Below are 27995 nucleotides of genomic sequence, written 5' to 3' on the forward strand. Positions count from 1 at the left end.
GGGAGTGACTCTGAGTCTGACTTGCCACACCGAAAGATGCCAGATGTGAAAAAAGATGATATGTCTGCAAGGCGGGCGTCGTATGGCGAACCTAAATCAGTTGTGCCTTTTAACCAGTATCTCCCGAATAAGAGTAACCAGACTGCCTATATACCAGCTCCTCTTCGGAAAAAGAAAGCTGAACAAGAAGAGTACCGGAAGAGCTGGAGTACTGCTACTTCACCACTCGGAGGAGAGAAGCCTTTCAGGTAAGGCTTTGCTCAAGACCATTTGTCCCTCCAATTATGTTATTTTTTAACCTTTAACAAATCATGACCTTTAAAAGTACACAGTGCTTTGTAAAATGGGCAAAATAGATCTTACTTAGAGCTAACTGACAGATTTTTACCCTATTGTTTCAAACAACAGAAGAGCAATAATCCCATGAGTGGAAAGTCAGGTAATACAAGACTTAGGTAATTATCCTGATGTCAATGTTGTTCACTGTGCAGTGCAATGTTGGCTGTGAATTATTCAGTGTTGCAGTACACATTAACTGTTTAAAACTGAAGTGTGTGACAAAATATTGGTTTATTTAAATGCCACATTTAAATATTAAAATAATTGTCAAAAGTACAATTTGTTGCTCTAATATGGTCCTTGATGACGAGAGTCAGTTTTCAAGAGATTCTTAATTTTCAGTGAATAAAAGTCTTTATGTGATATATATTAGTCAAAATAGTTACCATCTTTCTGTTCTTGAATTTTGAAAATAAATCTATTGTGCATCAGTTACATAAATTTAGTGTAGTACATGAATGTGCTCGAAGATTTCCCATATTTTACATCAGGTGTTTTGTTTTAATTTGGCTTCAGAATAGCCTGCACTACGTAGTACGATTAGTCTTCTGTGTCATTCATCAAAATATTGTTTGAAATGTTAGTATCAAGCAAAATGTATAAAGAAAGCAGTGTACTGTACAGTAAACTACCTTGTATAACTCAATAGCAAAAACCATCCTGAAACCATAGAAGAAGAACAAAATGAGGCACCAAGACAACATGAAGAGGAGCAGGTGGGATGCATGGCTTCCAGGACAAACCCCTGTAAAAGTCAAGTAGATTTGAATCAAAACAAAGGAAAGACAATAGGTCAGTTTCCTTCAGGTAGTGCCAAAGAAACTGCAGTGCACAAGTGCAAAGAGAGAGATGCAGAGGAAATCAGAAAGTTACGAAGGCTTGAACAAGCTGGTATTAAGGTCATGCCAGCAGCACAACGCTATGGCAGGTTAGCTCAAAAGTGTGTGATATTGTGCACGCTTCACATTAAAAATTTTGCGAGTGTGTGCGTTTTTCTCATTCTGCCATTACTTCACTTTTTATAACCCCAAAAAAAAAAAATCTACTAAGCACTTGCATTTTCTGCTGTTTCACTTGCAACTAATTAGATTTTAGAAAGGGTTTAGGTATGAAAAAGCTTGTGACATGGTAATCATGCATTGCAAAGCTATATGGTGTTAAATGTGTTTGCTGCAATTAGTAATAGTGCTACACCCTAACTTGGATGGAAACGAAGTTCAAGAAACAAACTACCAAGAACATTTTCAAGCTTGTAAATCTTCCATTTTATACCATCTTAGGTTCACACAAAAAAACGGTTTTACTACATGATGCCTTGTTCGGGCAAGGGTTTTAGAAATTCTTTAATACTCTTCTTAGTGATGGAACACTTCAGTAACAAGTGGCTGAATCACACCTATATTTGTAAGTGTTTAGTATTTTTAACAATTATACTAAAGGACGTATTTTATTTTAAAGACAGGAACTATAAAAATTCATTGCTTGTTAACACCTGCACCAAGTAAAGCATGTCAATATAGTTCAGCAGTCATTCTTTGACTATAGCTATGCACAGAATGACCATATTTACTCATCGTTTCACCGGCATTGTTTGTTTTTTGGTTTTACTTAAGTTGGTTATTTCCCTTTCTTTATTTCAAAAGTCTGATAATGGATGGATTTAATTTCATCAGACTTTCAGTCACAATGGTGTGGTGGTCCCATGAAAACTAGCTGTTTCTCATGAGGTTATGTCACTAAGCAAAACTTTTAACTGGTATGACCAGGGTAGTCCTTTCAAAGATTGTGAAATGGTTTGGTTAAATGGTAAGTGTCCAACCTTCTGCCTGCCCAACCTCTTAATTTCTGGAACATCAAGGAAAGCTATTCAGAATTGTATTTTCAAACAAAAACTTCACTAAACTTGAATTAAAGTTGTAAATTATAGGTAGGGATGCTGGCAATATATGGACAGCACCTAGCTCAATGGGGCCATGACTTCAGATGGGACTTCTAAATGTTGTTGTAATACAAATAATAGCTAATATGAAACCGTCTATAGGCTTAATGAGGCTTGCAGGCTGGGGAGAGCTGTCAAATGCAGTTAAATAGTCAAATCAAAGTAAGTATGTGTGTGTATTTTCTGTTTCAGACTGGTTTTATTGTTCTAAAGGTATGCTGTCTTATTACAAGCAATAACATACGTTTTGTATATTTGTATATCAGTAATACAAATCATAACCAATGCATGTATTAGCCAAGGCACTGAAGAGCTATACAAGGTAACAGACAAACTAAGTGCTACCCTAGGACATGAGCCAAAATACTAATAAAAAGAATTTGCAATCAGTCATAAATCACAGCCTCATCCTGCCTCAGTTAATTGCAGGCCGCCGGTCAGTAGTTCATAAACCAGAAGGATAATAGTGCAAGCATAGTTTGAGTCCAAGACAATAGTATTGTGTTTGGCAATCCAAGGTGTAACAAACAATATTTATAGCCCATGTATTATTTTTGGAGGATACTTACAACCTTTGGCTGTCAGCCCCCTGCTCCAATCTTGCTTTGATTTACTGATTTTAATCTCTAAGACAGATGCACATGTAGACAAGCATATGGTTCAGCAGGGATTCTGATCTCCTCCTTTTACAAAGTGCCTTTGTGCAGGAGGAAAGAGGAACACTAATAATTAGTGATTCTTGTTCCCTGCTCCCACCAGAAGAAGCTCTCTAATTTGTCAACCAGGTGCAATTTGTACAGATGGCAGCAGGGGTGTTGTGAGGAACCAATGACTCTCTACACCAGCTAAACAGCTGAGGTGCAAAGAACCAAGCTTGCAGGAGAAGCTCAGTCTTGCAGCAGTTTCCCTCCTAATACTGGGAGAAGATCTCTGAGGCAGGAGAAAGGGAAATGAAGGTGCAGAGCTGTAGGGAGAAATTTGTTACAGCATGTGTGAGTGGGAAAGGGAGAATGGGGAAGGAGGAGAGATGGGGCGGACTTCAGGGTAAAGCGAGGGAGAGGGGTAGACTTTGTCATCTTTCTTGCCCGTTGACTGTTGCCCCATCTTTGAATCACTCTGTTGACTCCCCTTTCTCCATTGGCTCTCATTCCTCCTCTACATCAAGTTCAAGCTTCCAGTCCTATCATTCAAGGACCTACATAACTCTGCTCCTCTGTACTTTCCTATTTTGGTTTCTCTTTGCTTTCCCCTCCATCCCTTCTGCTCTGCCCATGATGCCAGCCTAGATGTTTCTCCCACAATTCTGTTTTCTTCCACACTATTTCTTATCCATGAAAACTCTTCCTGAGCTAGTATGCAAGGCACCAGCCTTTCCATATTCCAGTCCTCTGATGACCCAAATCTACTGTGATGCCTACAAGATATTAGCTCATTAATAATGGCAAACCTGAAGGGCACTGGGGATACACTCTGGCCCCATTCTAGCTAGCACTTAAGTGTTTAAATGTGTTGCTCATTCACAGCCTATTAGTATTTATTTGTATTACCACAGCACCTAGGAGCCCTAATCATGGACCAGGACCCCATTGTGCTTGACAGTCCCTGCACCAAGGAGCTTATGATCCTGTATATAATAATAAATTGCGTTATCAAAAGGTGACCAAACACCTTGACCATTTCACTTACACCTTGTACCCTTTTGTGTATTGGTCAGTCTGTCTGTCTTTTTATATTGTAAACTCTTTAGGGCAGTTTACAATATAAAGTCTTTCTAAAGTCAGTCTGGATTGAGGGGGAGATCTGGAGGTGAGCTTGCATTCCAGTAGCAATTGGGTGGTAGGTTTTCTTTGCCCCAGCCTCCCTTCTGGGGTGCAATCAAACTTTTTGTCTGGGAATCCCCAGTTTTTACTAAATGGTATGTACATTAAAAATCATTTTCTGAAGATACTGCTTCTGGATCCCCCAACAAGGGCTTACTTCTTTATCTGAAAATAATTCAGGGAGACTGATGGAGGGAAGAAAATGAGGTGGGGTAAGTTGGAGGGACCCTCAGCGAGACCCCCTCGACTGGAATGTGTCCAAAGATTTAGAATACCACTGCTGGAGGTGGTGGTAACAAATGTTACAGGGACTCCTGCATTTCACAAGGCACGGTATAGGTTTATTTTATCATGCACTTGTTAGTATAACTCCACTTCACCCATTGCTGCTTCTGTAGTATCTTCATGAAGATAACAGCATTTAAATACAAAGAACTTTCCCCTACTCATGCATCCCAAAAATAATTTGTGATATTGTAATGTGGTATAAATTATATTGTTGCTTCTTTGGGAAAACCTATATAACTCACATGGCTCTGTCACCCATGAGTAATGTAATCATGCCGAACTTGTGGCAGTGAAACCATGTTTATATTACTTTCACATCCTTTCATACTGTGCATTCATTAAATACTTGGATTGCTAAATGCTCAAATTTGACTAAGAACATCTCCGTCCCATGAGGTATAAAGTATGCTGTTGGCTAGGTGGTGGTATTTTTTTCATTCCCTTCACTGGTCTGAAATTGGTGGAAACAATCTGACACTTGAGTAGCTTTCAGAATGTTACCAATCAAAATTTACTCTCCTGAAGAATTTCTGTTTTTCCTTAGAGTGGAAGGTCCAGTGATTAGGGTGCTAACAAGTAAGCTAGGATTTTAGGAGACCTCTGTGTTCAGTCCCTGCTCCACCAGACTTTGTGTGACCTTGGGCAAATCATTCAGTATTTTTGTCCCTCAGTTCCCTATCTGCAAAATACTTTACCTCACACTGGTACTGAGGATAAATGCATTAGAGATCGTGAGGTGCTCAGATACCACAGCAATGAAGCTATATAAGTGCCATGGATCTCTAGATAGATTCCACCACCTTTGTGTTTGCTCATTGTTAATCCATAAAACACAAAATAAAAAGAGCTAAATGTGGCATTTCCTGTTGCATGTCCATGCAGGAAATGCCTAATGGTGCACAAAATGCTCTTTGAATGAACTTGAACTGTTACTTCACAAAGGCAAGAAATGCTCTCACCCCAATGGTGCATAAACCATTGCATGACTTTTAGTTGATACTACATTCCTTGCATAACTACATTAGCTTCCTTAAATAAACATACTAAACAGTCCTGATCTACTGACCTACTAAACTATACATAATCACAGGAAGGTGTAGAGCATCTACTTTTTAAACAAGTATGTGAATCATCTATGATGCATAAAACTATAATTGATTCCTCCAAACTTTTCTTGGAATTATAAAACTGGATTTGGATGATCACTGCCCACTGAGTGGCCTTGGATTTGAAGGACTGGAATATTGGATAATATTACCAATATAACAAGAAGCACAGTAACTCTGTGCCAACAAATAGACGCAAAACTGAAAGTGACTTGGACACCTACTAGCATCTCAGGGAAAAGAAAGGCAGTTTTAAACTGCTTCCCTTCATTCATGGACCTATGCCTGGCTGACTTTTCAGCACCATTCTGTGCCTGATGGAAACCTTCTATTTCATCTTTGTTTTAAAATCTAAATTGGGACTGTTAAAGTTTTGCTGAAAGGGCAGCTGGGACTATAGATAGTTGGAGATAAAGATGGGTTTGCAATGCTTAGAAAACTTGCATTTAAAAAAATTACAATAAACAATTTTAACTGTTGATTGTAAAATGGAGGGGAAACGTGGACTCTTGAGCTGTTGCCATTATTTTAAGTGTCTTCACTTTACCATATTTTCTGACTTAGAAGGTGTGCAATATGAAAAATAAGAGGCATGATGTCTGAACCTAGTAATATTACTATATTGACCTATCTTGTAACACTCAAGTCTTCATGTCTAGTTTTCTAGTTATTTCTAGAAAACTAGAAAAATAAGCTTTTGATTTTTTTCCCAGTGGGGATAGAAGTATGTAAATTATTCTTCATTATCTTCTCTTGTAAAAAGTAACTCAAATTGGATGGGCATATTGCATGATTTAGAAATAATCTTTTTCTGGTGTCCAGAAATCAAGAGCCATATTGCCATATTATTAGTACATCAGTATCGGTCTTAGGTGACTGAAGGCACTGTCTCCAGAATGCAGGTATTAATGGACCACTAAAACACAGCATTATGTCTCAATGCTGTAACAGACCTGTTTAGAAGGGTTAGATATTTATTGGTAAGTATCTGTTTCACTGTACACACAAAAACTGATGAAAATATTTCCATAGATGATGATCGAAATTTACAGAGAGGCAAAGTAAGAAAATTGCTTGAGAACTTGTTAGAGTTTGATTTAAGGACTGATTTAAGGATTTTGTATATTTTGACATGTGAGGTTAGCAGTTCATGTTTTAATGGTTATAAAATGTTAACTTTTTGAATCTGTGCCTATTGTAATTAAGAAGTTATTAATATATGGAGATATACCTATCTCATAGAACTGGAAGGGACCCTGAAGGGTCATCGAGTCCAGTCCCATACCTTTACTAGCAGGACCAAGTACTGATTTTGCCCCAGATCCTTAAGTGGCTCCTTCAAGGATTGAACTCACAACCCTGGGTTTAGCAGGCCAGTGCTCAAACCACTGAGCTATTGTCTGACACCCTCCATTATCTGACACCCCCATAATTTCCCACAACTGTGAAGATTTAAATTGAAAAAATGCTTAAAAATAAACATTGATACTATCCATCAAAATTCTAAAAATCTAAGTCTGCCAAGTCTAGAGAGAGGGGGGCTCATTTCTGCTTACTTTTCAAAAGAAATTACCTGCTTCTTGCTTTACAAAGGGGGAAATCAAAGTGTGGGGGACAGGAGGGGAAAGGACCAGTCTTAAGGACTGCCCAGGATACAGAAAAATTGGCAGTCCCATTTAGGAGCCAGGGTGGTGAATTCTAGGTATCTCAGGATTCCACAGTAATGATCAGAAATGAGCTTGGTAGTTTTATACTAAAGCTATTTTCATTTACCTAAAGTGTGTAAGAATAATGTCACCACTTAATGGCTGAATGTATAATTTGGAGCCTGTGTTCTCTACTTTTCCATCTGTGGCTAAAATAATAGCGTAAAGGTCTGATCCTTCTAACTGTTCACGTTTGGAACTGCAGTTGACTTCCTCAGGCTTTCCTCGTGGAGGGTTTGCAGGATTGTGCCCTAAACAAATAAATGAAGGCCTCATCTAAACTAACAGCAGCTTTGAGCACATTTGACTAACAGCACTTATTTTATGACCTGGAAATGAATGTTGACATTTTTCCCCTTTTCACATCTGGAACTCCATTTAATTTTGCTCTGTGTCAGTCAAAAGCAAATATATGAAGATAGTGAACCTACCCCAGACATCATTCTTCACAAGGAGAAACCCTCTATGATGCATTGTCAAGGGAAGGATTCTGGATCAGAAGATGAAGCAGTGTGCAGAGTTCCTGATCTAGAAAAGGATGACTTTGCAGCCCGGAGAGCAAGACTTAATCAGCCCAAACTTACAGTGTCATTTAACCAGTTTTTAGTTGGGCCCTGTACAAATAAAGATAAAGGTAAACTGGAAGGTGCTAAAAAGCCATTACAGAAGGAAAAACAGGAATATGCCAGGTGTGCAAACTACCTTTCTCTGTCTATTGTAATATTTAATTCTATGTGAAATACTGTTGTTTGGTAGCTAAAACAAATCTGGCCCAAAATTTCAATAATGGATAAATAAGCATCCATAAAAATCAATACAAATTCTCCATTATCCTAGTGTTTGCAGTTGAGACAGTGTAGAATTGCTCTAGAACCTGAGAACTGGAAAGTGAAACTGATTAGAAACTTACAATTTAAAAAAAGAAAAGCACACTGCATATTTTCAGTGTTCAAAGTGAGAGAAATCCGGCAATGAAAATAAATTGTGAAAAGTAAATTTTAGAATGTGAACTCTAAAGAGAGTAAATTCAATAAGCTAATGAACATTTGTGATATAAATAAGGAAATGCTTGTTTTAAGATATATGGTTTTTAATTTAACACTATTCTTTTAATTTGTGTAAAGAAAGGGCCAAATCCTCTTCTAGGTTATACATGTACAGCACTCTGTGAACTAAATGGGATATGGGACCATGTAATTAGTGGCAGAATTTGTTTAACGTTATTTTGGAAATAGACGGATTGGTTCCAATTTAACACTCCATGTATTCCACTCCAGTGCTATACTGGGATTAGGAAAAGTTAACTATGCTATAGACACTTCTGTTAGGCAACCATCTTCTGTAGAACATAAGCACATCTGCTTGTGTTTGTTGCTATTACATGAGGCATTTTTAGATAGTATGTGGGGTGTGTGTATATAAAATACATGGCGGTCTAGTGTAAAAACCCACTAATGAAAAAAGGTAACATTAAGCAAGCCTATCGTTAGAATCGGTCTACCTACAGCTGAGATGTTCCGAACTTTTTTTTAATTAGTTCATGTTGTTTTCAGTTTTATAAAATGTTCCTTCCAGTCAGTAACAATCTGGCACATCGACATTTATAGTAAGCATTCTGACATGTGAGTAATATCTTGGAAGGGCATCTGGAGAATATACCACATTAGAATTCTCCAGCTCTGATACATTCAGGAATGAAACTTGCAATCATTACAGTAACTTTAATAGTATGAGAGTTGGACATCATAACCTATCAGAATGAACCTCATTACTGAATTAAACTCTATTGCAGTGATTCCAGATTTACTTGTCTGGGTTAAACTCAAAACTATAATCGTCCAATGAATCTGTCTCATTAGAATTCACAGGGTAGTCTACATGAAACAGTCCCAGTTTCAACTGATTGCATGCTTGCTTAAAGAAACTCCAACCTTTCTACTTTATTCATCATTTCAATTTATTCTTATACTCTGAACCGCCATTATTGACATTCCACTTATCATTGTCTAACTCCTCAAAATGGCTTTTTCTTGCTGATTTGGAATGTGCATTAAATTAGAGCAAACCAGGTACATATGGCATCAGCGAGGCAAATTGTGACACGTAAAGAAAACCCATTCCTGCAGTCTCAGGATAACGAGTCGGAGGAGGAAGAGCAGGTGAAAGTACCTGATATTCAAAGAGATGACCTGGCTAAACGAAAGACTCAAAGTAACCTTAACCAGCAACAAGAGTCTCCAGTATTTGTGAAAGCTTCTATAACGCAAGCAGATTTGGAGACGTGGGACAGACTGAAAGTGTCCGAGGAGCTCAGGTATGTTGTTTTCCAGGGTCATGGGTGAATCTGGAATGGCAGTGTGGGAAATATGAGTTAGTATTGTTTGAATGTCTTGAGTGGCTTTTTTTTTTTTTTACTTGAATAGTGCTATGTTGAAAATGGTTCTTTAAATTCAAAACCAGAGCTTAACAAATATGCAAAATAAGTCCAAGCACCTTACTAATGCATGCAAGTGATATGGAACTCCTCCAGCAAAAGATAGCAACCCCTCAACTTCCTAGTGGTAGGCATTCCACTTTCTAGCCAAATGTAGTCATCTATACAGACATTATTTTCATTGACTTGGTTATTGGGTGATTTCAGTCCTAATATAAACGACCACACTAACTGTCCTTTCTTCTCATAGAAGCAATAGTGGTATATAGTACTACTTATGAGCTGAAAGTTGCAAACTGATTTGTGATAGGGTTAAAGTTTGAGTGTGATGATGCCAACATCCTGCAAACTCTGTTCACATTTTGGCCACATCCAAAATATCCCCCTTCTGCAATTTAGACTCAACTTAGACCCTGAACAGTTAAGGTTAGGCAAGGATTCTGGGTTTCAGCTCAAACCGCCACTTAAATTTGAAGGAGTTCATATTCCAATTTCATCCTGGGCTTCACTGTTCACACCACAATATTTCAGGACCAAATTATGGTTATTTTCATGGCATTGTATTAAGGAGAAGGCGTAGGGAGCGCCTAATGCTTCACTGCAGGAAGCAGCTATTACATGGTCATCTGCATTCCCTGAGGATAACAGGGGTCTGCTAGCACTCCCCAACAGCACATGGGGACACATCCGATTAGATTTGGGCATGGCTATGGATCCACATCTTGTGCTGAGGGTGTGTTTGTATCATATACGACACTCCTAAAAAGTAGGAGGGGCCACTAGAGAGCAAGCTTCCCACAGTTTGTCTGGAGGAATTATGCTATCTCTTGGCTTTCAGCCCATATGGAAAGTTCACCTCCTTCTATATGCTCTGGCTTTGGATCTAAGAGCCCTCAGTATACACTAAGCTGTTTGCTAGGCTATTTGTTATTTTTGTTCTTGGTTTTTCTTTTGTCTTGTAACTTCCTTTGATTCCTTTGTTTCTGGTTCTGACTAGCGAAGAAGACCTCAAATGCTCCAAGGATCCTGAACCATCCGCTGAAATTGCAGTGGAAGCAGCCATTCATGATGATTTTGCTAGCTGTAAAGCAAGAGCGTACAAAAAGGCTTCTAGCCCCAAGCAGAAGTTTGTGCACTTTGGGCCAGTGACTGAGATTGATCAACAGAAATGGGAGAAGCTTAGTATTGCCAGGGCCACATCCAATAGTGAAACCACAGAGGAGACTGGGAGGGAAAGTGCTGAGAGACAGATTTGCCATGAAACCTTTACATCTGCCACTGCCTGCAGCCTCACTACCATTGGACATAATAATGAAGTCTCCAGGCCACAAAATGATTCCAGGTATTTACTGTTGTTGTCTAGGAAACAGATTGCTGAATCCAAAATGAAGCTGCTTCTTGCAGGATGCTGACTTGTATGGGGAAGGATGGCAGGATGTAGTTAGGAGCTCCTTATGCACACAGGCTCATTCAGCATTTTGGAGCTGTAATAAATTATATCTGATGCCTTCACAGAATCTGAGAGAGAGAGATCTAGGGTCATGCAGAGCAACATTGTGCAAACTTATTCTGAGAGTCACACTTGAATTTTTGATCGGTATCAAATCACTAGTTCCACTAGGAATCTTATTAGCTATGCCTGCTTCTTTTTTGCATTCCAAGGCTTTTGCTTCATATGCTACTTACGTATTTGAAGTTGTAGTGCAGCTTTCACTCCAGGTTCTGGCAATACTGATTTTTTTCCCCTTGAAGATTATTTGTATTTTTCCCTTGAAGACCTCTGTAATCTTCTGAAGTATGCTTATTAAAACTGAGCTGTACTGGTTATGTGACTCTGTTTCTGGCATTTAACTAGGAAAGACAGTGCTAAGAAGTTACACACTTTGACCAGAATTTACATTTAATTGGCTTCAGTTTCTCTAATAATTCAGCCTGTCATCATAGCAAGAAACTGCTAGTTGACACCACTAGCAAATTACTCAGTCAACTAAATTAATTTATTCTGAAATGTTAGTAAAATTAGATATAAAAATGAAATGGATCTCTCTTCTTACCACTTTCATATGTTTCACTTCACCATGGATTAATTTTTCATTATCCATCTCCTCTTTTTCCCCCTGCTCTCAATCTTGTATTACTAGTGAGGTAGCACGGTCAGATACAGATGAATATTGCCAAGGAATCCAGTTGGCTGCCTGTGTTGTCTCTCAGAACCAAACTCCATGCAGATTGAGTGAATGGCATGAAAGTAGGGAGGAAGAGCTTGATGGGAGTTCACCAAACAGTGAGAGAGATGATATGATGGCTAGAAGGATGGGAACCTTTCAGAGGCAGACTAGCCCGGTTTGTATGCCATATTCTCCCATGTCAGTTGCCCATCATCCTCTGCAGCAACAGAAAGGAGTAATTCATAAGAGAGACTTGAAGACTCCACAGAAAGCAGAAAGGTCAGAGAATGGAAGCCAAAAAAACAGAGCTTTCTGCTTGCTTTGTGTGTAACGCTAACTGGGTCAGTCTGTAATGTTGTCCCACTCCTTTTAAAAAAAAAAAAAAAAAAAAGAGAGAGAAACTAGGATGCATTTTACTCATTTCATATCCAATTGTGGCATGTATTCAGCTCATGAAATTACTTACAAGAATGCACCCTGTGAACATGAAACAGCTTGTTTTCTTCATTACACGTAATGACTTGGATTGCTAATTGCAGTTTAGCATGCACGTGGTTATTCATCTTTTTGGAGGGTTTTTTTGGGCAATCCATAGTTCTTCGTCCAGATTTTATTAAGGCTTCTAAATGAGTAATTGCTTACCTGTAAATATGGGCTGCATAAAAAAAATCTAATTCCTCATTTGCTTAAAAGAGTAGCATATGTCATGCTGTTCTCCATAATTGCCTCTTGTTCACAGTTCCTGTGCTGCTGCTGCTAAAAATGTTAGTTTTCCATCTTTTTCAATGGTCTTCTGAGTAATGGTACCCAAAATTGCCTCAGCAGCAGTTTGCCCTTGAATTGCACAATGGAACAACATCATGGAACAGTTTCATCTGTCTCCGTGGGCTGTAATGTGACAAGGGACGAGAGCCATGAGAAACTGAAAGATCATGACCAGCCTAGGGGTGGGGCAAAACACCAAGTGAGAATTCCAGATCCAAGAGATGACATGATGGCAAGAAGAACTGGAGCTTTTCTAAAGCAGCCTGGACCAAGTGTTAAACAGTTCCTTCCAGTTCCTTTTTCAAAGCAGCAGAGTAGCCAGGAGAGAACTAAGAAACTTGTAAAGCCTGAAAAGAAAGTGAAGAGGTAAAGTTATTTTGTTCCAATAGTTTCTTTCCTCACTATAATTGCATCTTAGAGGCGAGTCTCGTGTTTCACTGAAACATGTTAGTTATGTTATAACCTTCTGATTCCAAAATATATCCACAGTTACACTAGATAGGGTTATTTATAGAAACCCTCATGTTTCAGGGCATAAACAACCCCTAACTGAGGAGGTTAAGCAGAAACTGCCCCCCCATGGGTAGATTGTTCTTCCATATTTATCCACTTCAGGATTCTTACATCTTCCTATAAAACACTTGGAACTGACTACCGTTGGAGACAGGATACTGGACTAGATGGATCACTGGTCTGATCCAGTCTGGTAATTACTATATCCTGGGAATACACTAATTATATCTAGATAAATTATAATTACTTATTATTAAACATGTTTTCCATCAAGAGAACCAGGAAAGTCCATACTGAGGATACTGATTTGAGGAGGATAGGTGATGTTCAATAAATTAGGTGGCTGCGCAGGGCTGGCTTTGTATCAGCTACCAAGCAGAAGATGTCGACTCTGGGACTAGATCCCTTCTAATCAGGCTGTGGCGCCTGTAGGCACATTGCTCCCAATGGATAGGGCTGTATGGGAGGAGTGGAGGGTTAGCTTTTGAGTGACCTGTTGACAATCAAGCATAACTCCAAACTGAGTTTTGAAGAGATCTTGCTGTTCAGCTTCTGGATGGTGGTTGAAATGCAAAGTTTGTGGTTGAAAAGGAAAAGATACACAAGATTTAAAAAATGATGGCTGCATCATTGTCCAGATTCTATCCTGAGAGCCCATTTCCCTAGTCCTATATCTAGCTACGATGGGAAAGGCTTGTCCCCCTGGGTGGAGACAGAGTAATTTGAGGTTGAAAAAACCTGGTGCTGGTGTAGCTTAGTTAAAATAAACTGTGGTACTTCAGGTTTGCATCTTTGGATGAAACAAAGAGGGCTGAAGTTCCTTCTAGGTTGGTGGAGCAGAATTACAAGCTCTTACCTTACTATCAAAATTCCACTGTGCATGCCCCTAATACATTTAGCTTGTGAAATTCTATCTATTACTTACTGGTTCATCTGACTTTATATCATTTATGTGTATATAATCAACCATTTATCATAATTATAAAATAAATTTTAAATTGCTTTCTTAGCATCATCACCACTGGCTCATTCATCCCTGAAAAATGTCCACAAATCTGTGCTAACAGTCCTCAGAGACTGGCAGTGCAGCCTCAACACAGAGAAGAAAAAGAACAAGAAAGACAACATCTCCCTGATACAGGACAAGATGTGGCTTCCACTGTTCACATGAATAGTCAGAGTCTTGATCAAATTCACTCAGATCAAACTTCACAGCTTCAGGAAGTTCCTGAGAGAAACAAAGTGTTGTCATCCAGAGACGAACACCTGCAAACGTGAGCTCCTTACTAAGTGAATCTCAGCTTATATTGTGCAGCCCTCTGTATCCTGTTAAGAGTGTGTGCACACTACAGAATTTAGGTTTTGCACTTGCCTGGCTTATTTTAGGCTGGACTGCAAACACTGTGTGTCAGTAATGTACTCTTTTGAAACAAATAAAATAATTGCAAGTGGGGCGTTGATTTCTTTTCTATAGTTAATGGAAGAAAATATTTGACTAATGAAAGTATAAAATGCAAAAAAGGCTTGTGGAAAAGATTTGGAAGAAGTTCTGTCTGGAGCTTCCAGAAAAAGCAAGATACTGAAATGTGTGGCATCTTTAGATTTGTATAGTTTGCTTTTTCTTGAACAGAAATTGAAGCTAGTAAGGATGCTGATTGGTGTTCTGGATGTTCTTCCATGATTCAAAACAAATACACGTCATATGCATGAGTCGAATAGCAAACTATGCACTTTTGTGAATAACATTGGCATATGTTGTGTTCAAATTCAAAGGATGACTTTTTTTCTCTTGCGAAAAAGCGTTGAATAGTGTGGCTCACTTACTGTGCATGATACTTGTTTTACCTGTTTTCAGTATTGATGATTCTGAACATTGTATTATGGAATGTTTCAATAGAGTTTTTATGTCAAGACTAATTGCATGTATCTCTATCTAATACAACAGTTAATCTAATACCACCATAGTCTCCATCAGGAGCTACTTTCTACAAACAATTTCACATTGTATTTCACCACAGTTTTTATATTTTGGAAAAAATGGCTTTGTTTCTACATAGTTTCCTTCGTGTGACTGGGTAAGTCTCATTTGTTGTTTGTATAACCTCTGAGTGGCATGTTTCTTTTTCAGCCCACTTGATTGATGAAGAGGTTTGGGGTGCAAATGAAAATTTGCCCAGCTGTGTGGCTTTGATTGCAATTGATACTTCATGTTTTTACCAACCATCTAATTTTATATTTGGTCTTGTAGATTCGGCCCCAGAACTGCTGTGTCTGATGACGCAGAGTAAGTTGTCTTATGCTCACAGGGTTGCTTTAAACAACTTAAGCTGCATGCTTTCCATACTTACTACTAATTTAAAATGCAGTTGATAAATTATTATTATGCTGTGTTCTGACACATAAATGTTTCAGAATAGCACTTGAACGTGGAATGCAATATGTGTTCATATTGCAGAAAAGAACTAAAAAAACCAGCATGACACTAATATGCAGCTGCTGCTTTAAAAAACTTGGTGTGATCTTTTCTTACTTGTGGGTTTGCATCACCTCTAAACCATTACCAGTAAGGGAAGTTAGACCTAGATCTGGGAAACGTCTTGGAAAGTTTTGATTCTGGAGCGGTAAATTGAGGAGTGACTATGTATCTAGATGGGTTGAAAAATAAAGTCAAAAGTAGTGTAAATGAAGTCCTTTGGTAATCTCCAAATATTAATTAGGAAAGTAAATCTTAAATTGCTAATTAGTCATGCCTTGCTAAAACCATCTCTTAAATCCCTTCGAGGTTGGACCTATTATAACCTATACAACTTCACTGGATTTCCTAGTCCCTCACTTTGAGATTTTTCTTAATTTAAGGATAGAGCTGTGATGTAAGGATTTGGTGCTTAGAAGAAAACTCAAGCACATTTTAATCTCAAACAAAAAAACTTCATTTAAAAATAAGTTTATTAGGTGAAAAGTGTAGTTACTTATCACCTCACTTACGAAACTCAAACATTTAAAAGCAAAGAAATGAGTTGTTAGGGACATCTTACGCTGTCCACTTAATAACTAAACCACATTCTTGTCATGTCAACAAAATTCACACAGCCACCTGAATTCCGACTCAAATTAAATGCTGTTCTTTCATGTGTATAAATATCAACACTACATAGGGTTTTTTTTTAAACAAGCAAATTACATGTAGCATGCTATTATTATGCTAGAGAAAGACATGTGTGTTAAGACAAATGTCAGAATTTCAAGTTGTGTATTTTTTTAAATGATCTGTAACTCAGAAATACTGTGAATTTCCTTCTGACTTTGCAGAAAATTTCTCTTTCCATCTCAGAATAAATGTGTCAATTTTTAAGCCACATCAGTTTTTAAAATCAGTTATTGGAGTTGCTAAAAGGGGCTTTACAATGGAAAGTGGTTCTACCTAGCCAAGTAGTTTTCTGCCACTCCATAATGTTTTTGTCTGTGAACACCCACATATGTGCATATATTCATATGAATAAACATATGAGAGAGACTACATGAAGGTGTTCTATGAAGGCTTTATTGGCATGGGTTTGAGATGGTCACATTACTTGAGAATAGCAGTGTTATAAATGAATTATGCTGTTCATTCCAAACTCGTGCAGATAAAAATCCTTTATACTTCACTATCGTCGATTCCAGATATGCCACTTTTTACAGGATAACTATTTTACCAACGTTTTCAGAGATTTTTTGAAAATTTGATTGCATCCTTCCACCTGAAAGCTAAATGTCTTGGCCAGCTGGAATCCAACAGTGCAGGGCTCAGAAGGAGAAAAAAAAACCCCAAAAAACAAATACATCTGAAACACTTCTTAAAATGTATGCTTCTATACATAAATATGCCACAGCTTTTAAGTCCCATTACCTTGAGACCTGTCAGAGAAGCAAGTACTGGGTGTCCAGGTGGGAAATTGGAAACTCTCCTTCCAGTGGCATAAAAACTCCTTTTTTCTAGACCTAGTGGGTTGATAGGTGTCAGACCTTAATCTTGTCATTGGCCCAAGACTGAATATTCCCTGTTCTGGTCCTCAGGACAATGTGGTTTGATGGAAAGAAGGAGGCATTTATCTTGATCTCCCCAATAGCCCTACCCAGGTTAGTAGGAAGGACAATACAGCTCTAGGCAGTTGATATCCTCTCTGGGTATGTCTACATTACAATTAAAAACCCACAGCTGGCCTGTGCCAGCTGACTCAAGCTTGTGAGGCTTGGGCTGTGGGGCTGTTTAATTACAGAGTAGACTCCGGGCTCAGACTGACTCCCAAGCTCTGGGACCCTATAACCTTGCAGGGTCCTAGAGCCTGGTCTCCAGCCCAAGCCCAGAAGTCTGCAATGAACTGCAATGAACCAGCTCCTCAGCCTGAGCCCCAGTCAGCTGGCACAGGCCAGCCATGGTGTCTAATTGCAGTGTAGACATACTCTCTGTGAAGACCCTGTGTTGTGTTTCTTGAGAAACCTCCACTTGTTAGTAGAGGCCCTAGTAGTGCAGCTCTATTAGGAACTGCCAAAGATACTAGAACTGCTGTGGAGGAGCAGGGCCGTTTTGGATGCCCCAGTCTTCTGTAGACTTGCTGGGTTCTGGGCTGGACAGCTCCTTCTTTGGGGACAGAGGTCAGCATCATCCTCACTGGAATGGTTTGGGGAAAATTCAGTGTGGGGATATTCCTAGATTTTCACTCTTCTACCAAAGGAGTTGCTCTGAGCTGTTGGCAGAGAAAAACAAGCCTGCTTTCATTCTCTTTCACTTCTCCCTCCCCAGATTCTTGCCATGCACTGGGATTCTCTTCCCCAGGTGCTCTTCCTTCTCTCTCCCACTCACCAGACTTATTCTGCCTATAACCTCATCCACAGTGGAGAAGCGAGGCCTGTTTCAGGGCAGAAGGAGGAAGTGTGAATATCTGTGCTGCTTCCTCCCCCTGCAGGCTTTGCTGGCTACAGCAACCCAAGAGTTGGCTGACACCAACTGAACAGGTGGAGGGAGACATAAAGAATGGTTTGGTCCTGTATTAAGTGGTGAAGAGCAGTAATGGCAGGGCATCGTGTTTTAGGGGAAGGTGAAGAGCCATTTCATTTTAAGTGCCCAAGCATTAGAGCTGTCAGATTTTGGCTATAGGGTGGAAGTTGGTAAGGGTATGTCTACACTTAAAATGCTACAGCAACGCAGCTGCAACACTGTAATGCTTCAGCGTAGACACAACTTACACTGACAGGAGAGGCTGTCCCATTGGCATAGGTAATCCACCTCCCCAAGAGGCGGTAGCTAAGTTGAAGAAAGAATTCTTCTATCAAACTAGCACTGTCTATGCCAGTGGTTAGGTCAGGATAGCTATGCCCTTTCAAGGGTGTGGATTTTTCACACCCCTGAAGGAGGTAGCTATTCCATTGTAAATTTCTAGTATAGACCAGGCCTAAGACATTTCTCGTCCCTGCCTTTCCCCTCTGCCAGGTTTGCACCAATGCTGCTGACCAGCCCCATCTCCCCTGAAAAGAAGGCTGACACTTCTTGGTAGCATGACAGTTTAGTGTTGATTTTAGGTTTATACTTCACCATGAACCTGACAGGCCCATGTGAGCTGAGATGTGCTTGTTTACTTCAATTTTACTCTCTGGCGGGCAGCACACTTTATTTAAAAAAAAAAAAAAAGTGAGTCTTGACATGTCTATAAAACTATAATGCAACCACATAATGAGTATCCTGTCTACACATTTCTAACAGATAATCATTTTCTTTCTTATAAAATGTTGTTATTCACCATATTCTCATTTAAATGGTATACTATGAAGTCATTGGGGTTTGTCTTACCAGAGATTTATGATGATCCTGAATTAGCTATTTCAGCCCTTTATTTGTGTTGATGGTATTTGGGCTTCTTTGAAGCAGATGAAAAAAAATGTGGTACCATTCTCAAGAACAACTCTAAATTAGGAGAATAACATAAGAGGCTTGAAAATAAGTGACGTCAATGCTAGGACACAGCCCACCAGAAAATATCTGTAGTCTAGGCAAGCTCTTCGCAGTGATATGTCCAGGTCTGTGGGAGAACACCAGATTCAATAGAAAGGTCAGTCTGCTGTCACTGAATCCCAAACTTCCAAAAAGAACTTGGGCTACTAGCTATAGAACTTCCTTACAGGTGGAGAACTCATGACAGTATGTATTTGACTTTGCATGATCCAATGCTCCCTCTTCTTTTCCCCCTGTTCTCTTTCCAGCACACAGTTGCATGGCAGCCAGGAGTTAAGCTAGCTCCATCGAATAGACGATTGAATGGGAGATGCCACCCATCTCTTGAATGGGGTGTTTGATTATTTTTTAAATTATAAATGAGGAGAAGAATGCTATGGGGAACTTCTTCCCTAATGCCATTTGCAGTTGATGAGAGAAAAACGTTTTATCTTTGAACAGTAGTTCATGGTCCAGGTTTCTTTTCCTTGCTTTCAAGATAATTCTTCTCAGGAAGAGAAGACTATTTATGCCAATCCAGGGCCTGTTCCACTACAGCAAGGGGGATAAATAGCTTTCCTTAAATATATTATGTGTGGTGCTATTAGTCAGAGCAGAGCACAGTACCTTAAGATGCAGCTCCTCCATACTTCTCCCTCTGAGAACCTGACTAATGCTGGGAGGGAAAGCTAGCTTCTCCATTATGTCTCCCTGTGTACAAGTATTTGCCCAATTGCCATATGTTACAGGACTTAATTCCCAAGTACTGTGTGACAGAGAAGCTGGCAGAATTAGATACTGTTGGCAAGGGGGCAATTGGAATGAATAATCAGGCATTCGGGGGACTCTTTTTACTCCTCTGAATGAGAATTATTCTTTGTGTCTGCAGGACTTGGGAGGCTTATGAAACTCCTTTGGACCACTTGCCAGAGATTGCTAATTTCTGTTATCTAAGGCCTTATTTGTAAGAGTTCACAAACTTCTTAAATTGTATTAAATCATCAGAGGTGACAATATTTCCGTGTTAAAATTTAAAAAATCCTCCACGCTCCAAATTAAATTTTTGAAATGTCCCTTAGTGCTTGGCATTTCTTTAGTTAGTTAAACAAAACAAACAAACCGTATAGCCTTTTAGACTTAACAGTGCCCCGTTCTGGAGTAACACAACCCTTAAATTACACTCAATGAGGAATCACTAGGGTTTCTGCTCAGCTCTCTGTGCTTTTTTCAAAATCGTTAGTAAGTTTAATAATAACTTATGCTCGCTGTACATAACTAAGGGTTATAGGGTGTGTTCTGTGTCTATGGGTAACTTCCATTAGTGTGGATAGGAATTATGGGTGTGCCCTCTCCATGCATTAATGGAAGACTATAAAAACATTTATTTATTTTTCCTTGGAAAAAGATTAATTTGCATCTTGTTTCTTCGGATATAGATTTGAACTAAACCTACACATACACAACAGTCTTCATTACTGTGTAGACTGTTTTTTAAATTGTATACATAGATAACTATGTGCACTGTTGCTTGCAATTTTAACCATTTTATCTTCATTCTGCTTCTGCTGCTGATTGGCTCATTCTAGCTATAGATGGGTTTTTTGAACAATGCTGTGGAATTACCTCATGGAACTGCATGGCTTATTGTTTTAATGGCACAAATGAGGTAGTGTTTTGCAAGTACCAGGCACTGCAAAAAATAATATACTTAGTATCTTCATGTGAATGTCTTTAAACAAAATTAATATACTGTAATATGTGATGTACTGTAATATGTAACTATGACCTTTTAACTCTCCAAAGATAAGAACAGAAATATAAAGAAATAGTTGTGGACTAGATCATGACTGTTGTACAGTGTTTGTACCTTTCCTTTCTTAGAACAGATGTATTAATAGCTCATTGCTGATAATATTGTGGTTCTTCATGAAAAGTAAACTATAACATGCCCATTCATACTTCATGCACTTTCCAGGGCAGACTCTCACAGCTTACTTACCATTGGCATTTAACCTGCAATGCTGCGTATAATACTGTACCTCTCAAACCTCTCTTGTTTTGTTATAAAATAAAATCCAATCTCTGCTAGAGAGAGAAATTGGAGGTATCTTCTCAAAAGTGATTCAGGAAGAGAGCTTCAGAAAGTTCGGCATTTTAAAGTGGCTCTGAATAGAGTATTTTTAAGACATTCTCAAATTTTTAATCCTATTAATGGAGGACAAGTGATAATGGAAAAAAAAAGGTGCTATCTAATATTAAAAACAAGGGATAATTGAGAAGGGTGGTGCTAATGTGCCTGCAGTTGTACATGGAACTCATGTGGAAAGCGATAAGTCCTTTTGATATATACTCTGATTTTTGGACGCTTCCAAAGAGAGATGTATTTGATTTTGTTCTAGCACCTTCACGTGAGCTAGGTTTAAAACATTTAATCAGTGTAAACTAATGATCTGCTTATTGTTCATCCTTTGTTTAGGAGTGTGAGTATGTTTGACATGAGGTGTGAAGATGAAGCTGTGATGCAGCCTCACAGCAAGGCTCGCCATGAAAAACTACAGCATATTCACAACCAACTGAAAGAGGATGAGGATAGATGGCAAGATGTGAGTACAGCATAATGTCGCCTCCAACAACAGCACTTGTCACTCCAGTAAGGTATAAAATGAATCTGCTAAATCCAGATTCACTGTGTAAATCTCTTCAACAAAACAATCTGGAGTGAGGTTTTCAGGATTAGGATTGCCGCTAAACATAAGTGCCTGCAGTTCATCTGGCATTGGATGACATGAGGCTCTGTCAAGTTTTTCTGTTTGAAAAAGCTGCTCTTGCTTCCTGGAAAGCTTTGGAAAATGCTGTGGCTGGGAACAGTTCTGCTTATGCTCTTATCTGTTTTTCTTAAGTAAAAATTCTTGCTCAAATCCATAAATAACAAAAAGCAAAACTAAACAATACAGAAGGACCCCAGAATGGGCACAGTGCTAATAAATCTGAATAAATGAAGTGTTATGCTTATAACATGTAGACAAGATAATGGTGGATCATTAAAATTTTTCAGTCCAATCCCAGGCAACAAAATTACCCCCAAAGTTTGATTCACTTAAAAGTAAAATGCAACTCCCCCTCCACCCCCATAAAAGCCCTCAAAACACCCCCTGTGCGCGCCCTCGTGTATTGGTGCTGATTTCAACAAATCACTGTAAACTCAGACATTCAAGAAAGCATTGAAACAGGGTATAAGTAAATCAGCACCAAAGGGTTTAATACATATTCACTTTAGGAGCACTGGTTCTAAATGATTAATTTTGAATATCCTGTTCTTAAGATTTTTTTTCATTGTAAAGCAATTGGTACAGTCACTTCCTTATATATATATATATATATAAAACACTATTTGTAAACATTTGAGAGGCTGCTTTTAGTAAAAGTTTAATAAATACTAAAAATAGTTGGTTTATAAAACTAAGAACTGATTAGTGCAATAGATGCAGCATGGTAATAGCCTACTGATATTGGGGTGGGGGTGTAAGTCCATATCAATTGGGGTTACCCAATAAAGATTTAATCCTTCTGACTTGTATTTTTTTCATTTGAGAAGTCTTGGGACTCTGCCTGCTGAAATACAAAGCACCCTGAGCTACTGTATATGAATTTTCTGGACCGTCTCTTGATACTGCATACTACAGCTTTAATATTTGTTAAGAACTACTATAAATTCCCTTATTCAGTGTCCTTGGCATCCTAAGAACAGGGTCAGGACATTGTTTGTATTCATGGTGCATTATTGTTCTTGATGAATCCACTTGCTAGTATATGCCCATGGAGTAAGTTTGCTAGAGATTTGCAGTTTCATAGATTTCAGTTGCTTTCTTTCTAGCACTGCTGATTTAAAATAAGAAAGCTTAAAACAAATTATATCCATTTTTCCTCTGTTGCAAAAAGAGGAGGGGAGGCAGTTATGTTGTGAAATTTGCTAAAGGAAAAACTAATTTCTAAACAGACAGTACTGGGAGTACATAAATAAGTAAAGGTTTTACTGCTTCAACAGGAATAATTAGTAACAGGAAAACAAGAGAGTACCACGTTTGAAGAAAGGGATTGTGGACTGAAATATATGTGGATCGTGTGAAGAACTGCTTTAATGAGCGTTCCCTTGAGTATAACATCAGTATCTTGCTGATTGAAGCTAAATTAAAAGTAACAGTGTGTATTCTTGTTTTTAATAAAGTAAATTATGCTTATAGGACCTTCTGATAGTTTACTGATAAATTCAATTAAGATATTTTTTCTTTGAGGGCTTGCTCATGTCCATTCCATTGTTGGTGTGTGTGGTGCCGGAAGTTTTTCCCTCACGGTATCTGTAGGGGACTGTTTCTTGCGCCCTCTGGAGTGGTGCACGTATGTGCCAGTATAAGGGGTGCTGCCGGCCTCCTCTGTCCCTCAGTTCCTTCTTACTGCCAGTGACCGTGTGGGAATGTCTCCTTGCTTTGCAAGCTTTCCTGTCTCTGTGTCTAGTAGTGAACTTGTATATAGAATAATTCCCTTAGTGTAAAGTTAGAAATAGTTAGTCCCGTATGGGACTCAGCCTAGGAGCGGGACATGTACGTTGTTCGACATGCAAGATTCAGGCTGCCTCCTCTCCGTGTGTGGCTTGCGTCAGTTACTCCCCGGCCAGACATTACCTAGACAAGGTCATCACAGTCCCTCTGCGGGTACTTACCTCTCTGCAGTGGTGGTCTGACCCAATTCTGGTGTTGGAAGATGTGCCGTTCGCGAGCCCATGACCCACGGTCTCCTTGATTTCAGATATGTCCGACCTCGGTTGGGGAGCACATCTTGGTATGCTGCAGACTCAAGGGTGATGGCTTCGAAAGAAGATTGCATTGCATATAAACATCAGGGAGCTCAGAGCCATCTGCATTGCTTGCAGTGTCTTCCATTCCCAACTATCCGGCCGGGTGGTGCAAGTGTTGACGGACAACATGGTTCCCATGTTCTACGTCAACAGGTAGGGGGGAACTTGATCGTCGGCTCTGCGCCAGGAGGTCCTCCATCTGTGGGACTTCTGCATCCAGCATGCAATCCACCTGGAACTCTTGCACCTCCCCGGCATCTGGAACATGCTGGTGCATTGCCTCAGGAGATTGTCATTCTTGCACCATGAGTGGTCCCTTCACTCGGAGGTTGTCAGAATGCTCTTCCAGAAGTGGGGAGCTCCTCGAGTGGATCTATTTGCCACCAGACAGGATAGAAAGTCTCATCAGTTTTGTTCTCTGCAAGGCCTCGGCAGAGGCTTACTATCCAACGCCTTTCTCCTGTCTTGGTCAGGGGACCTGATGTACGCCTTCCTGCCAATTCTGCTCATCATCAAAGTCCTCTCAAAAATCAACAGGGACAAGGCACAGGTCATTATGATTGCTCCAGCACGGCCTCACCAGCATTGATTCGGCATGCTCGTGGATCTGACTGTTGCAGCCCGATGGCCACTTCCCAGTCACCCAGACTCCTACTCTCACAGGATCACGGTCGACTCCTGCACTAGAACTTCGCCTCTCTCCACCTCACAGCTTGGATGCTGCGTGGCTGAATCCAGAGGAACAAGCCTGCTTTAGTCAGGCACAGCAGGTTCTCTTGGAGAACAGAGAGCCCTCCACCAGAGCAACTTACCTGGCAAAGTGGAAGCGTTTCTCCTGCTGGTTGTCAGAGGGGAATATCTCCCCGACCCAGTCGGCTCTGCAGTCCACCCTGGATTACCTGCTTCACTTAAAACACCAAGGTCTCACCTTCTCTTCGATCAAGGTGCACCTGGCTGCCATATCGCCCTTCCATCCTCACATCCATAGTAGATTGGTGTTCTTGCATGAGATGTCAATCAGATTCCTGAAAGGCCTTGAAAGACTCTTTCAACCCGGTTCCCCAATGGAACCTCAACCTGGTTGTCTTCAGGCTCACGGGTCCGCCCTTTTAACCTATGGCTTCTTGTTCCCTTTCCCACTTGTCGTGGAAGGTTGCATTCCTTGTAGCTATTACCCCGGTGAGACGTGTCTCCGAAATGAAAGCCCTCACTTTGAGTCCCCGTACACGGGGTCCAGTTGCGGCCCCATCTGGCCTTCCTGACAAAGGTGGTGTCGCACTTCCATGTCAACCGGGATATCTTCCTCCCGGCGTTCTGTCCAAAGCCTTAAATGACCAATGAGGAGAGGCAGCTGCACACTCAGATGTCAGGCATGCCCTGGCATTCTACCTGGAACGCACCAAGCAGATCGACCCAGCTCTTTATCGCAATAGCTGACAGGATGAAGGCCTTCTGGTGTCCTCTCAGAGGATTTCAAATTGGATCACCACCTGCATCCCTACTTGTTACGAGTTGGTGCAGGCTGTGCCTCCACCGATGGTGAAGGCTCACTCGACTAGGGCTAAGGCGTCTTCGGCTGCCTTCCTGACAGCTGCAAGGCTGCGACCTGGTCTTCAGTACACATGTTCACCACACATTACGCCATCACCCAGCAAGTGAGAGATGATGCTGGATTTGGCAGAGCTGTGTTGCAATCAACACATCCATGAACTCCTACCTGCCTCCGGTGGCACTGCTTGGGAGTCACCTACAATGGAATGGACATGAGAAAGCACTCGAAGAAGAAAAGACGGTTACCTTTCATAACTGGTGTTCATGTCGATTCCGTGACCTACCCTCCTTCCCCTCTGTCAGAGTTCTGGCAAGAAGGAACTGAGGGAGCTGGCGGTGCCCCTTATACCGATGCCTATGCATGCCACTTCAGAGGGTGCCAGAGCCGGTCCCCTATGGGTACCACTGAGGGAAAAACTTCCGGCACTGGCCAGCACACACACCACAATGGAATGGACATGAGCAAAGCAACACATCTCAAAGAACGATAGCTACGAAAGGTAACCATCTTTTCTGGGCTAGAGTGCCATTTAGAAAACTCTGTAGTTCATGAAATAATGTTTGAAACAAGTATCTGCATAGTAATGCTGATTTCCTTTTAAACTATAACTTGCTAAAGATACTTGAAATATGTTCTGTACACTAATTTTGTAATGGTGTTAAACTAGTTGTCAAAGTGACCAATATGTCCTTCCTATTGTTTATATATGAATATCAAGCTGTTTTCTTAAAATAAAATTTGGCTGTGTAATATTTGACCGCAAAATAGTTTTATAGCTTTGTAACATTGCCTTACTGATTTTACAGTGTTGATAACATTCTAGTATATCTAATGTAGGGACAGATCTTCTTCCATAGTCCTCTGTGGCCACAAAAGGCTCTGAATTCATGAACCAAAGAGGATGCAAGGACCTTATGACATGGGTTGTGTTTTGAGGTTTTCGTCACCCCAGTGCATGGCTACTTTGTTCACAAAGGGATGGAACAGTTAGTGAATCTTCAGAGTTGTGGATATACTGACCAACTTATAGGTGGAGAAGTTGCAAAGCAACAAGGGAGGTTACTACCCTGAGGCTGCAACAGGGGGTAGAAGAACAGGCCTGCTGACCTCCTGTGATGCAGGAGGAGGATTTCATTCTCTTGAATCACTGTGATTTCCACCCTCCAACACTCGCTCTATACCAAATCTGTTTATTCTTCATGCTGTAGCGACCAGGGTTTTCCCCATAGTCATTAGGATGAAGACTAAAGATGAATATGCTGATCTTTGGATAACTGGACTTCTCAATGTTTTCAGTTAATACAGGACTGCAGCACCAGAAAGTCATAACAGGCCCATCACAAATTAAGATTAGTGACATGACCAATAGGGAAAAAATGAACTGGCAAAGATGTGGAAACTATAGTGAAGCCCACTGACAGAAATAGTCAACCAATTTTTTTTTTATTTTAAAAAAATTATAATTTCCTTTATCATTTTTTTAAAATTAAGGATTGTTACACTGTTGGCCATTTAGGTATGTGAAATCAGTCTACAGCTGGAGTCATTCAATTATTGAGTAGTCAGCTGTCGATTGAGGTGTTCCGCTATTGGTTAAGTAACAGCCTCACAGCTGAACATTTCTGTGACTAGTGTTCTAAAGCTCTGAATCTGCACGTGTCTTCCCTTCTGGTATAGGATCTGGCACGGTGGAAAAGTCGGAGAAGAAGCGCTTCACAGGACCTAATTAAAAAAGAAGCCGAGAGAAAGAAGATGGAAAGATTATTGAGTGGCGGTGATGGAATAAGTGAGCGAAGGAAAAGTATCAAGACTTACAGAGAAATTGTGGAGGAGAAGTAGGTTATTCTACGGAAGTGCAGTTGCATATTTAAGAATACTGAGTGTTTTGTGTAGCTGTTGCTCTACTTGTAGTGGGGACATCATGCCTGAGGAAAGAAATGAGCTACTCTTACAGTTACACATAATCACTGTAGTGTGGATTGTAGAGGAGAATTTGGCCCAAATTTCACCTCAGGCTTGGTGCACATGGGTAATTCTCTCTGTGTTAATCTTTGCATGGTAATCTTTCTTGTGTTGCCTCCCACACAGAGAGAGAAGAGAAAAGGAGCTGTATGAAGCCTACAAGAATGCCAGGTCACATGAGGAGGCGGAGAGCATTCTCCAACAATACATTGAGAGGTTCACCATTAGCGAAGCTGTCCTTGAACGTTTGGAGATGCCAAAAATTCTGGAAAGAAGCCATTCAGTGGAGCCAAATTCATCATCGCCACCGAAGGACCCAAATCCTATGAGATACTTACGGCAACAATCGCTGCCTCCTCCAAAATACACTGCCACGATTGAAGCAACCATTGTTCCTATCAACGAATCAGAAGCCACTGTTTCAACAGGCCAAACATCTCCAAGCAAAACTGTTGTCTCCAAGGCTGTGCCTATGCTGACACCCAAGCCTTATGCACAACCCAAAAACACGCAGCAGGTCTTGAAAACATTTAAGGTAGGATGCCTTGCACTGGTCAAAATCAATTAAATGCCAAAGGAACAT

The 27995-nt window shown here is 40.1% G+C and overlaps 1 protein-coding gene across 10 annotated transcripts; it reads left to right on the forward strand.

The window, feature by feature from the left end:
- On the forward strand, positions 1 to 27995 carry LOC101941856 (LIM and calponin homology domains-containing protein 1). 10 transcript variants are annotated; one of them, XM_065579751.1, is made up of 12 exons: positions 1 to 248; positions 989 to 1267; positions 7597 to 7887; positions 9258 to 9512; positions 10630 to 10974; positions 11774 to 12079; positions 12626 to 12931; positions 14089 to 14352; positions 15327 to 15362; positions 21523 to 21649; positions 27128 to 27285; positions 27539 to 27995. In XM_065579751.1, the coding sequence occupies exons 1-12, from the start codon at positions 37 to 39 to the stop codon at positions 27978 to 27980; spliced, it is 3021 nt and encodes a 1006-aa protein (XP_065435823.1). In that variant the 5' UTR covers positions 1 to 36; the 3' UTR covers positions 27981 to 27995. The 10 variants fall into 10 exon arrangements, with proteins under 10 accessions (XP_065435823.1, XP_065435825.1, XP_065435824.1 ...); XM_065579753.1 differs by having other exon boundaries at positions 10630 to 10758; XM_065579752.1 differs by lacking the exon at positions 15327 to 15362.

Source organism: Chrysemys picta, unplaced genomic scaffold, assembly GCF_011386835.1.
Source record: "Chrysemys picta bellii isolate R12L10 unplaced genomic scaffold, ASM1138683v2 scaf781, whole genome shotgun sequence".
Lineage (NCBI taxonomy): Eukaryota > Metazoa > Chordata > Testudines > Emydidae > Chrysemys > Chrysemys picta.